The 11446-nt window shown below is 34.4% G+C and overlaps 2 protein-coding genes across 3 annotated transcripts in view; one reads left to right on the top strand and one right to left on the bottom strand.

Annotated features, from left to right (window-relative positions):
- Nucleotides 1-128: 128 nt before the first annotated feature.
- On the bottom strand, nucleotides 129-4016 carry LOC112050970 (pyridoxal phosphate homeostasis protein). The gene is made up of 4 exons (XM_024089391.2): nucleotides 3769-4016; nucleotides 2271-2628; nucleotides 837-1078; nucleotides 129-326 (listed from the first exon to the last, which is right to left on the bottom strand). Exons 1-4 carry the CDS (start codon nucleotides 3859-3861, stop codon nucleotides 258-260), a joined length of 762 nt encoding a protein of 253 aa, XP_023945159.2. The 5' UTR covers nucleotides 3862-4016; the 3' UTR covers nucleotides 129-257.
- An 838-nt stretch (nucleotides 4017-4854) lies between these two features.
- Nucleotides 4855-11446, top strand: part of LOC112055863 (huntingtin) — a 53085-nt gene continuing 46493 nt past the window's right edge. For both annotated transcript variants that reach the window (XM_052889134.1, XM_052889133.1), the window contains exons 1-8: nucleotides 4855-5042; nucleotides 5108-5249; nucleotides 5679-5800; nucleotides 6209-6426; nucleotides 6980-7111; nucleotides 8782-8915; nucleotides 10350-10542; nucleotides 11095-11243. In XM_052889134.1, coding sequence (XP_052745094.1) covers nucleotides 4978-5042; nucleotides 5108-5249; nucleotides 5679-5800; nucleotides 6209-6426; nucleotides 6980-7111; nucleotides 8782-8915; nucleotides 10350-10542; nucleotides 11095-11243 — 1155 coding nt within the window. In that variant the 5' untranslated portion in view covers nucleotides 4855-4977. The remainder of the gene's footprint in view (nucleotides 5043-5107; nucleotides 5250-5678; nucleotides 5801-6208; nucleotides 6427-6979; nucleotides 7112-8781; nucleotides 8916-10349; nucleotides 10543-11094; nucleotides 11244-11446) is intronic.

Here is an 11446-nt window from a genome sequence, read left to right as displayed (position 1 = left end):
AATGACATAAACATCGAGTGAACTGTCACTAGTGACAATGACAACTGACAATTTCTGTCAAGTATAATGTTGCCAATATTAATAATAGATCTATTTAACCGACAAAGGCAAAAAGTAATACACAGTTATTATTTCCGTTAATTATTTTATTTATTTTTTCAAAAAAATTCCACCTCAACAAAACTTACACAATTATTTATATAGTTCATTATTTATTTATGTATGTTATAATATTTTTACTTTGTTCTTGATTTGTTCTAGTTTTTTGGTGGTCTTGCTCCAAATATTTTAGAGCCCACTCGAACTGTTGTAGCTCCTAGTTCAATCTGAAAAGATCCAACAATTCCAACATTATACATTAGTAGTCAAGGCCAGTTAAATTAATTTAAATGATAAAATCAGACGCTTATTAATTATTAAGATACTGTGATTGCCTAGTGAAAGTCAAAACCCTGATCCTGTTCCAAAGATTCCTAAATGTAGCTCAGACAAACATTATTAAAAAGCTGAATTGTGTTTTTGTATTGTGTAAACACAGATTAAAGAATAATAGGCGCACGACGGTGTCGTATCCGTTTCAGATACAAAATTCAAAACTAATACATTCCCGAGTCAGTACGACAAGAAGCGTCGCATTAGTAATTTTCAATATTATTTAAGAAAAATGGTGTCATAAGTTTTTAAATATTTTAAAAACTGTTTACAAAAACTACAGAAATAAGCTGGAGTACTTTTTATTGGTAACTAGCGGACACCCGCGACTTCATCCGCGTGAAACTCGATGGAAACTTTCAACTACCCCTACCCTACCCCTTATTAAACCAAGAAATACTTACAGCATGTTCAAAATCTGTTGACATTCCCATTGATAATTCAATGTTATTTATGTCCAAATTTAGTTTATCAGTTACTTCCTGTCTGCATTTTACAAGGGAAAGGAAATCTGGATTGGGACCAAGCGATGTATCATAATCATACTGGCCAATTGTCATTAACCCTTGAAAATTAAGGTTATGACAGTTTTTAATGACATGTTCAACAAGGTTTGTAGCTTGTGATGGATCTATCCCACTTTTGGCTGAAAATCAAAAAGAAGAATTGTTATTTATTTAAATTATTCCTCCCTGAATTTTAATTATGTAAATTATTTTATAGACTTCAAAATTTTACCACAATTCAAGGAAATATAATTCAGTCAACATTTACATTATAACAAAGTGACAACTTATTAATTAATTAATTAATTATTTAAATGCCAATCAACTCAATAAAAATTGATCATTAGAACAATCCTGACTTTTAATATAAATCCGCGCACTACTGACTTCTAATATAAATTTTCCCAGTCCACCAGTGATCTTAAGCCCCTCCATTCACTAAATTGGTCTACTATAGAAAATTAAAGCTACCAAATTTCTTTGACATACTGTATAGTTTTCTATATATAACTACTACTAAACATTATTGAAGTATAACACAATGAAGTTGCAAAGTAAAACATTATTAACAGGTCAATTGGGCTTGGTTGACTTATCCTCTTAAGCAGGTTAGGTTAAAAAAACTAATTTTTTTTTATTTTATTTTTATTCTCTACAAGTTAGCCCTTGACTACAATCTCACCTGATGGTAAGTGATGATGCAGTCTAAGATGGAAGCGGGCTAACTTGTTAGGAGGAGGATGAAAATCCACACCCCTTTCGGTTTCTACACGGCATCGTACCGGAACGCTTAATCGCTTGGCGGTACGTCTTTGCCGGTAGGGTGGTAACTAGCCACGGCCGAAGCCTCACACCAGCCAGACCTGGACAAATTAAGAAAATCTCAATCTGCCCAGCCGGGGATCGAACCCAGGACCTCCGTCTTGTATATCCACCGCGCATACCACTGCGCCACGGAGGCCGTCGAACAAAAAAAGGTGTATCAGTACTACATATTTTTCCATTTTAAGATGAAGATTTGGCAGTACGTAGACCGGACAAGCGAGTATGTGTTTGTATGAGATTTATTACTGTAACTAAGCTTAGTTACAGTAATAAATCTCATATAGTCAATCTATTCCAGGAAGTCTGTTGTGCTTTGATCATGATTGTTCCAATCTGATCACTAAATGATCAGACTGATGACAACTACCTGACCAAGCCTTTATTATATGTGTAGGTCTCAAGGTTTGTTTCGTTAAAGAAAGTATGACATGTCAAATGCTTGTCTATACACTTTCTTATTACATTCAAAGCAATACAGAGTTCTAAGAGCAGAAAAACTATACCTACCTTCTTCTCCACTAGTATTGACCTGAACCATAATATTTAACTTATCATCTGTGTTCCTTATCTTTGCCCACTGCTTATTTAGATTATCTGCCAACTTTTCAGAGTCCACAGTCTCTAATATATACAGTCCTGGTGAACCCAGGCACTTGTTAATTTTATTTGTTTGAAGGTGCCCAATAAAGTGCCATTTTATTTCTTTACATTTCTCTAGTATATCTGGATTGTGAGCCTTTTCAGCTAACTCATTTACATAGTTTTCACCAAAATGACGTTGGCCAGCCTCATATGCTTGTATTATTAAAGGAACTGGTTTGATTTTTGATACTGCAACCAACTTTGGTAGGATTTGTGGAAGATCCTGAAATGTTAAAAATTCTAGAGTTACAAGAGATCATGGCATCAATTGCAATTATTGCCATATATATTACATAGTTATATTTAAAGTATTACTGGACATTGAAAACAAAACAAAGGTGTTGGGAGGGACAGACAAAATTGCAGGTGTCAGCTAGTAAGTTAATAATGGGATGGAAAGTTACCTTATCAGTTGTAAGTAAATAACATAAGTAGACGTTATTAGTATTACATTAAATGTTATTGCTGTTTACATGAATACAATGTATTTAATAATGACTAATTAGCACAAAGCATGTATTGTAATGAATATGTTTGTCAACTATAGGTATCATAAGATCAACAGAGACAGGATTTTATAAGTTATTCTTAAAATAATTTACAGCAAAAGTGCTACAGTCTTACAGACAGACATACCAATGACACATCACAGTCAAACTTAAAATAAATACCCATTTTTGAACCAGAGATTAAAGAGTGATATACAGTGTCACTGGAAACATATTATAGCGATTTAGAGTATTCGGCCCATTTAAGGGGTTATAGGGAGCAATAGCTACCAAATTGCATTAGGTTATTTAGGGAAAAATTTACAGATTTCTTATTTTAAGTTACTTCTTTTCCAACTTAAAAGTGGACTATAAAATAAAAATTACATTATTTAGGGATTTTTTTGGTATTTTTTAGTTGGTAACAACCTATAACATTATAATAATACAAAGGACACAAAATGTACCTACTGTTTTTGAATTATAACTTGGAGAATCTAACAATGTGTAATATGTTTTTCTGTATGTCTGACTAAATGCAAGTTTATTTCAAAAAATTTGCATACAAATTTATCAACATAGAAGTTTAAAAACAAGTGTACCTTATTAGCTATTCAACGAAGAATTAAAAATTCAAATAAAAGTTGAAAAATGGCTGAGTAAATGGAGCTGTTTGCCTATTTTAGAAGCCTATGTTTTTGCCCAACTGATTATAGGTTTTATCATAATGATAATTGATTTTAACTTTAAGTGGTTATGTTAATGATGGATTTGGCGCTGGCCGCTGCTTGAATTTAGACTTTTTACCATTGACTAGCAAAGAGCATGCAGCTACCTATTGTAAAAAAGTAGGAGCTTGAAGCTCCTAAGCTCACCTTACTTCTCCTAGCTACAGCGCCTTCAATTTGTGCTAGAACTGTCTTCAGCCCATACATTATGTCCACTTCGTGGTTATTTTCGCTAGACATTATATTCTCCACTTTTATTTGCACACTTACTGCTTATTTTTACATTCCTTTGAGTTTATTAAATTATTAATGATCCAGTCCAGTTTCTTTTCTTGTTCTTCAATTTGTTTTGCTCAATTCAATTTCACTACTTCACTATCATTACTCAAAGTCAAGTGCCAATGTCAAGAATGTCATCGTTATCAGTCTCATCAGTCTTATCAGTAATGCACAGATCACTATAGAGCAGTAATGTGTACAGTGCGTATGGTACCGCCTGTTCCGTCAAAAGAATATATTATTACTGTTTTTATCACAAAGTTATAATCAACGTAGAAATACTTACAAATGAAACGTAACTTAATCTTTTAGTATACCTACTAGAAGTTGTTGCCGTTTTTTATGCCATGCATACACTACACAAACCGGCATGTTTACCGACTTTTCAGACGACGAAAACGATCAACATAGAAACATTAGTAGCGATTCTTTATTTTAAACACGTTAAACCGTGATTGTGTAGTTTTCACAGAGGGGTAACATAAAGTGAGGCAGGTCCTAAGGTAATTGGTCTGTGTATACAAATAAGTCACAGAAAAGTATCAACCAAGAAAAGCTCAGACGAATTATATAACTTAAAAGGTACAAGTTTTTGGCCGTTTTTATGCCATATAACTACACAAACCGGCGATTAATTTTTAGGGAGCTCTTTACACGACGAAAACGATTACAACAACGAAACATCGATTCTATAGTTTTTATATACACGTTAGATCATAGATTTTTGATCTTTGCCAGAGGGGTAACGGTTAGCGAGGCAGGTCCTGTTATTTATATGGTCTAAGCTAACAAAGCGTTAAATAAAAGTACTCGTTAATATAAAAAAAGTCAAAAATACAAAAAAATAATCGATTCGATTCGATTATTTTTTCGCCTGTACCCTGTTTCTAGTCTATAGTGATCTGTGGTACCCTGTATCTGTCAATTCATCTGTCATCCGTGATTGATTTTCATAATTCCAATTTCCATTTTGTTTATTACGTTTTTCTGCTGCGGAAATTACGATTGTTGGTCCACAAATTTTGTTTACTATGATATTATCGACTTTTCCACACGTTGGCTGATGATTAAGCAGCCATGAATGTGTTAGAAAAGGCGGAAAAGGCTCTAGAGTATTTGAAAAACAGCGAAGGATTAGCAAAGTGAGTATAGACAATATTATCGTATTGTTTTTGTGGTGTTTATTGTGAATAAAGTGTTTTTGCAGAGGCCATGAGCTTCAAGCAGCGGCTGGGACGTTGGGGAGGTGTCTCGGAGCATTGGGCGGTCGACAGAACTGTGCCAGGCATTATGCAAACTTGTTACATTCGGCCATACCGACTCTGTTGAATTTGGCGAGCAATGACAGTGTGAGTATCTAATTAACGCCTAGAGTTACCGTTGATCAACAATTGCAAGTAGGTCGACTAAATCGCAGAGTACACTCATCGATCTCCTATTAAAAAGTGGATGCACAATCAGCGACCAAAAAACGTCCCCACTCAATGAGTGCCAAACACAATTCTTGGCACTCAAGTCAAGTAGTCGCATTTGAAAATTCAACCATAAACTCAATTTTTAAGGTTGAATTTGCTTTGAATTTGGGATTTTATTGAATATTGGACTATATATAAAGGCCTTTATGTATAATTTTCTTTACCAATAATGTAAATAATAATAATGAATCAATCAGGATTGAAATAATGCAAGTTATTGCAATTCTGATATATTTATAAGAAAAAAAAAACAAAATTTAATAATTTTATTTTGTTAGACTAATTTTACAATTTTTATTACAGGCAGAGGTGCGTTTGCTAGGTGATGAGGCACTGAACAGGGCAGTAGCGGGAGGATTTGCTTTCCACTCCTACAAAACTAACATCATTTTGCAAAATCAGATAGACATTAACAAAAATGCCAGGTAAATAAAGCAATCCATCAGTGATCAGTTGCTTGACTATATTAGTATAACTGATAGTATTCGAATATTGGATAGAAGCAAGCGTTACCTTGCGGAAGTTCATCATGAATATATAATAATTTATTTATTTAAAGCCAACAAAGCCACCATCACCCATGTCAGACAAAATACTCTCGTGACTTTGTGAAATACGGCACGTTGACTCTACAACGTTTGCGCGCGCAATTGCACCTTGTAGAGTCAAAATCTCCTGAGGATGCTTTGGTTTCTGGGTGAAACATACATTGAGAGTATTTTGTTGGACCTGGGTGACGTTGTCGCGTGAGTTCGTCGGCTTTCGTGGCTAATAGCAAAATAAATAATTTATTATATATTCATGATAGTATTCAATAAAATCAATATTTTCAGGTGGATTCGTGCAGCTCTCTCCCGCATCTGCATTGGCGACTGTTGGCTTAGACCAGGCGTTGGTAAAATCCGTTACCAAGCGCAAACACTGTTCCCGAAGCTCAGTCAGATAGTTCGACAGACAAACGAAATTCAACTTATTGTGGAGGCATTAGATCAGAATTTACCTCGGCTGCTTACAGGATTGGCTGAGTACACTACAGATGAAGAAATATCAGGTATCAAAAGCACTTGGTTTAACAAATTTTTTGCAGTGTATATATTCTAATAGGCCTAGCATGCTTCAACAACATTTTATGAAGAAAAAAAAAGATATTGTGTTGTCGATCAATAGGGTAATTAACTCATATCAAAGTCACTAAAGGAATAAAATAACCAACTTTTTAGTTGTGTGTATTTTAAGAAATTAAATATCACGTGTCTCAATCGGTGATGGAAAACATCGTGAGGAAACCTGCATACCAGAGAATTATCTTAATTCTCTGCGTGTGTGAAGTCTGCCAATCCGCATTGGGCCAGCGTGGTGGCCTAATCCCTCTCATTCTGAGAGGAGACTTGAGCTCAGCAGTGAGCCGAATATGGGTTGATGACGAGAGGTAGGATAGGGAAGGGTAGAGTAGGGTAGGGGTGTAGGGGTAGGGTAGAAAGTTTACCTGTTTACCTCGAGTTTCACGCGGACGAAGTCGCTGGCGTGCGCTAGTACGGTTATAAAAAAGTTTGAACCCCATATTACTTCTTTTTTTCATTTAATGACAAAAAATCTCATTGCAGAATTATCTAAGGCGCTCCTAGGACATGTGGAATGTACGGAACCAGCAGTGAGGAGGGGTATCGCGAATTGTGTAGCACATCTGTGTTCACACAGGGAACCCTTATTGACCAACGTGTTGGCGAGAGTTTACGGTAATTTCAACTTTAACTAAAAATTTTAATAGAAGAAGAGATACTTTATTGCACACAAAAATATGAAAATAAATGTAAACTTAGACTAATCAACTAAAATTAAAAAATACATTTCTGAAACTAATTTTGATTTCTAGTTGAAAATTTTGAATATTTTCAAAAGTACATAAATGTTAACAGGATAATTTATTAACTTTGACATATATGTTAGTGGAATATATACGAAATTGAGATTCTATATAACAAATGTCATCTGGTGCTTAATGACATCCCTTCATGGATAACATACAGTAGAATAAAGACCAAATTAGTGACTAGTCCATCAGGTCTGTCCTTTGGTAGTGACTAGTTACTAGAAAGAGATCTTTAAGCTCTACCACCAACCAAGCTTTTAGACTAAAATGTGGGGTTGAGATAACAATTGATGAATTTCTTTATGATAAAGATACTTGGAGGCCATTGGATCAGCTTCCACCTTCACACAGAAAGTAAAAATAAAAGAAAGTGTAATGATTTTACCTATGTACCTATTGTAAATTATAATAATGTTTATATATTATGTTATAATTTGTTTTTTAAAAGATTAAAGGTTTAGTCTCTTTTCGACTGTTCTCTGCAGAACCTGCCTTCCGAATCGGTGGTAGAGTCTTTATAAATAGTCAAACTTAATGCTTGTAAATTAACCCTACTTCAAATAAATGAATTTTGATTTGATTTGATTTGAACGTCGGATTAACGGCCTTATCACATTAGCGGTTTGCCAGCGGATGCGTCGCGGTTTTGTAGCGGATTATCGACGTACAGTACATTCAGTAACAAAATGGATTCTGACGAGGAAACACTGCTGTTTTATTTATTAAAAAAAACAGAGTTATGGCTAATACTTTCCAAACCTATAAATCATCACAGGTTAAATTTTCGTCGACTAGTTAATATTTTTAGTTCGTTATGATGATTGAGGTTTTCTTAATTGGTCCAGGTCTAACTGGTGAGAGGCTTCGTCCGTGGCTAGTTACCACCCTACCGACAAAGACGTACCGACAAGCGATTTAGCGTTCCGGTACGATGTCGTGTAGAAACCGAAAAGGGGTGTGGATTTTCATCCTCCTCCTAACAAGTTAGCCCGCTTCCATCTTAGACTGCATCATCACATACCTGATGGTACGTGATGATGTACGTCAAGGGCTAACTAACTTGTAAAGAATAAAAAAAAAATGGGCCTAAGATTTGAAAGATCCGAAATTTTGCTTACAATTTCGATTACTCGATCGTACATCGTACAAGAGCCAAAAAAGTCGTACAAATACGTACGTTTGGCAACACTGGGACGGACTGGCTTTTGTACGAGACAATAGTGCTTCCGCAACGAATTCGCTGCGGATTCGCGGCGTCACTAACTAACTAACGGCGGTAACATATCCGTAGCGAGGCCACTCCGCTTTGAATACGCTCGCAATCCGCTGGTGTGATAGCTCTGTAATGATTCATGCAGACTACCCTCTTAAGGTAAGAGCTAATTGCAATTGCGACCTAATATTAACTGTAATGAGGCGGATTGCGTTTTTCAGACCTCTATAAAGAGGATCCCACTATGAGTTTCCTTTGCTGATCCTCATTAGCGTAAATAATTTTCAATAAATGTATTTTAATTTTTATACTTTCCCCAACAGAAAAGTTATGGCCGACAGCGCAGGAAGACAATGCAGTTATCGGATGGTTCTGTGTTATCAAAGCTATATTTCAGATAAACAATATAACAAAATTTAAAGAAAATGATATATTCAGTGCGCAGGATTATTTAGAGGTAAGATTTATAAAGAAAAATTCATTAAAACTAGGGCCAGGATAAATATATTTTAAAAAATGTAAATTATGTAGGTATATCAAATATGGACGAAATAAATCGAAAATATGGTAAAATATGGAGTGTAAAATAATTTTTTTTTTTTTTTAACAGTTTTCGTCAATTTCCATTACAATTACAAGTTAATACAATGTAATAAGGCTAATTATTAAATTGATTGCAATACATAATGACGTGCTTCTTTAAATTATCAAAATTAAAACATTGATAATTTAAAGATTTGTTCTTAAACTTGATTAATTCAGTAATTGTGTAAGCCGTCTATATCGCCCTCAAAAATTCGGCACAGAACTTTGTTAATTTTTTTTAGACATTATCAAATAAAGTACGCAGCCGTGTGGTGGCAGGAATGTAAATTTCATGTATTTTTGTGAATATATGGATGATTGTGACATTTTCTTGTAAAATATGGACTTAACCTTGAAATATGGAAAATAACTCTTGGTTTTGTGCAATCTAAATATGATAATCGATGTAAAAAACAGATTCTAGGCCGAAAATCGCGTAAATTAAAAATATGTATTTACATATTAATCCAGGCCCTTATTATAACTATTTATTTTACAATCTTTTTCTGTTTATATTAGTCTTGTGAACCGGTAAAGTCTTAGTAATACAATCTCGTTTTGAACAGATAACAAGATTCTCTTACTACTACAGAACCCTTTCCTTTTCTCTCTTAAAACCAAATTGGTGGTCTGGCAGTATTTTTCTTCAAGATATTGCAGGCAGAAATCTATTTACCAATATTTTTTGCAAATACTTTGGATAGCAGTGGCAGCAAACTTATAAGTCTCTAAGACTACTATATTACTAGTAGTTTTACCAGATTTTTATTATTTGAGACACTTTCCATAATAGTGGGAAATGTCTCATTCTGATATTGCTGTTGTAAAGGACAGTTATACTACAGCCTATAACAAATTCAAAATAAGGGCATAAATCCCTAGTCATTTCACACCTAATAATAATTATAATTAACTTGTTTTAAAATAAACAGAAATATAACGAAAATAAATTTGATTAAGAAGCTTACAACAGTTAGATATGGTTAATATATTGTATAATATAACATTTTTTAAACAAACCATACGTAATTTAATATAAATAAGTTATGAAATGACATGCGTTTTCTACCTTCATTTCGAGAAATCGAGAAAGGCTGTAGTATATTTATACTACATTTTATTTATTATTTATTTATCTATTTAAAGTATATATGTACTTGACCATTATGTATCTACATAATGACATACTTTTTGTCTATTAGATCAAAGATTTTACTTCTTACTTACTTTAGGGTAATTTCTATAATAAGCTCTTTACAAGACACATCTATAGAACCCTAAAAATTCTCCTATCGATTGTTCCCAGTTATACCAACTTTGCGTCCACTACATAGAACAGACGACAACAGAGCATAACATACAAAACACTGTGATGGAATGTCTGTCTGTGCTACTATCGCAAGCCAAAGACGAGTACAAACGCGCTTTGCTAGAGAAAAACCCAAGAGTTGTTTGTCTAGACGAAAGGAGAAGTGAGAAAGGACATCGAAGGAATATTAGTAAGTATACGTCACTGTTTATTGACTTTATTTTTGAATTCCTAGCTACATTCAGAATTTAAAATAGAATCTTTTACTTTGAATTGAATTGCGGCAAACAATTATTGTTTTTTAAAGGAAGAACTGTTAACTACGCCTGTTCTCTTAGTCCAGAGGTTCCCAAACTTTTTTTTTGTATTATACACAAAAACAACAATTACAAAATAATATATTAGAAAACATAATCTACAAGCGTGTATACTCCTAGACCACTTTCAAAAACTCGCTGGTTATTCTGGACCCCAGCATTTATATTTCTAGTTAACCATTTTCCAAAAGACAAAATATGTGAAGATTAGATCGAACTATGGTGCACAAGGCACCAATCAATTCTCACTTATTTAATTTAGATTCATCAGATCCACCATATTCATCTAGAATTTTGAGTCTCTCTGACCCCTCTGAGACCATCTAGACCACTTTAGGAATAACTATCTTAATAGATCAAATTGGTACTGAATCCATAAAATACGTTAAACTATTGACACTAACAGATATTTATTAACATTACAGGCTACACAAGTGCTATATCATCTAGAACTCTAGCCAGCATCCCGTTGGACGTCAGAGATACGGAAATAACATTCACTGGTGCTTTGCAATTAGGCAGCTTACTACAGTTGAATTCGGAGTGTGGCAGTACTGATGAATTGGCTATACAGGTAAAATTTCATCTCATTGCTTCATCATCATCATTATCAGCCGATGGACGTCCACTGCTGGACATAGGCCTCTTGCATGGACTTCCAAACAAAACGGTCTCGAGTCGCCAGTATCCAGCGGCTCCCTGCAACCCGCTTGATGTCTTCGGTCCACCTAGTGGGGGGTTGACCAACACTGCGCTTTCTGGTGCGGAACCCCAACC

This window comes from Bicyclus anynana, chromosome 24 (assembly GCF_947172395.1).
Source record: "Bicyclus anynana chromosome 24, ilBicAnyn1.1, whole genome shotgun sequence".
Taxonomy (NCBI): Eukaryota; Metazoa; Arthropoda; class Insecta; order Lepidoptera; family Nymphalidae; genus Bicyclus; species Bicyclus anynana.
The sequence above is the reverse complement of the archived record's forward strand: the minus strand, read 5'-3'. Positions and strand labels throughout refer to the sequence as shown.

What these genes read in the sequence shown, in the direction of transcription:
- LOC112050970 (XM_024089391.2), bottom strand. Translation starts at nt 3,861, where the DNA reads ATGTCTAGCGAAAATAACCACGAAGTGGACATAATGTATGGGCTGAAG. An exon ending in CTGTAGCTAGGAGAAGTAAG is followed by an intron (nt 2,629 to 3,768) that starts GTGAGCTTAGGA and finishes TTAACATTTCAG; the next exon opens with GATCTTCCACAAATCCTACC. An exon ending in CAACAGATTTTGAACATGCT is followed by an intron (nt 327 to 836) that starts GTAAGTATTTCT and finishes GGATCTTTTCAG; the next exon opens with ATTGAACTAGGAGCTACAAC.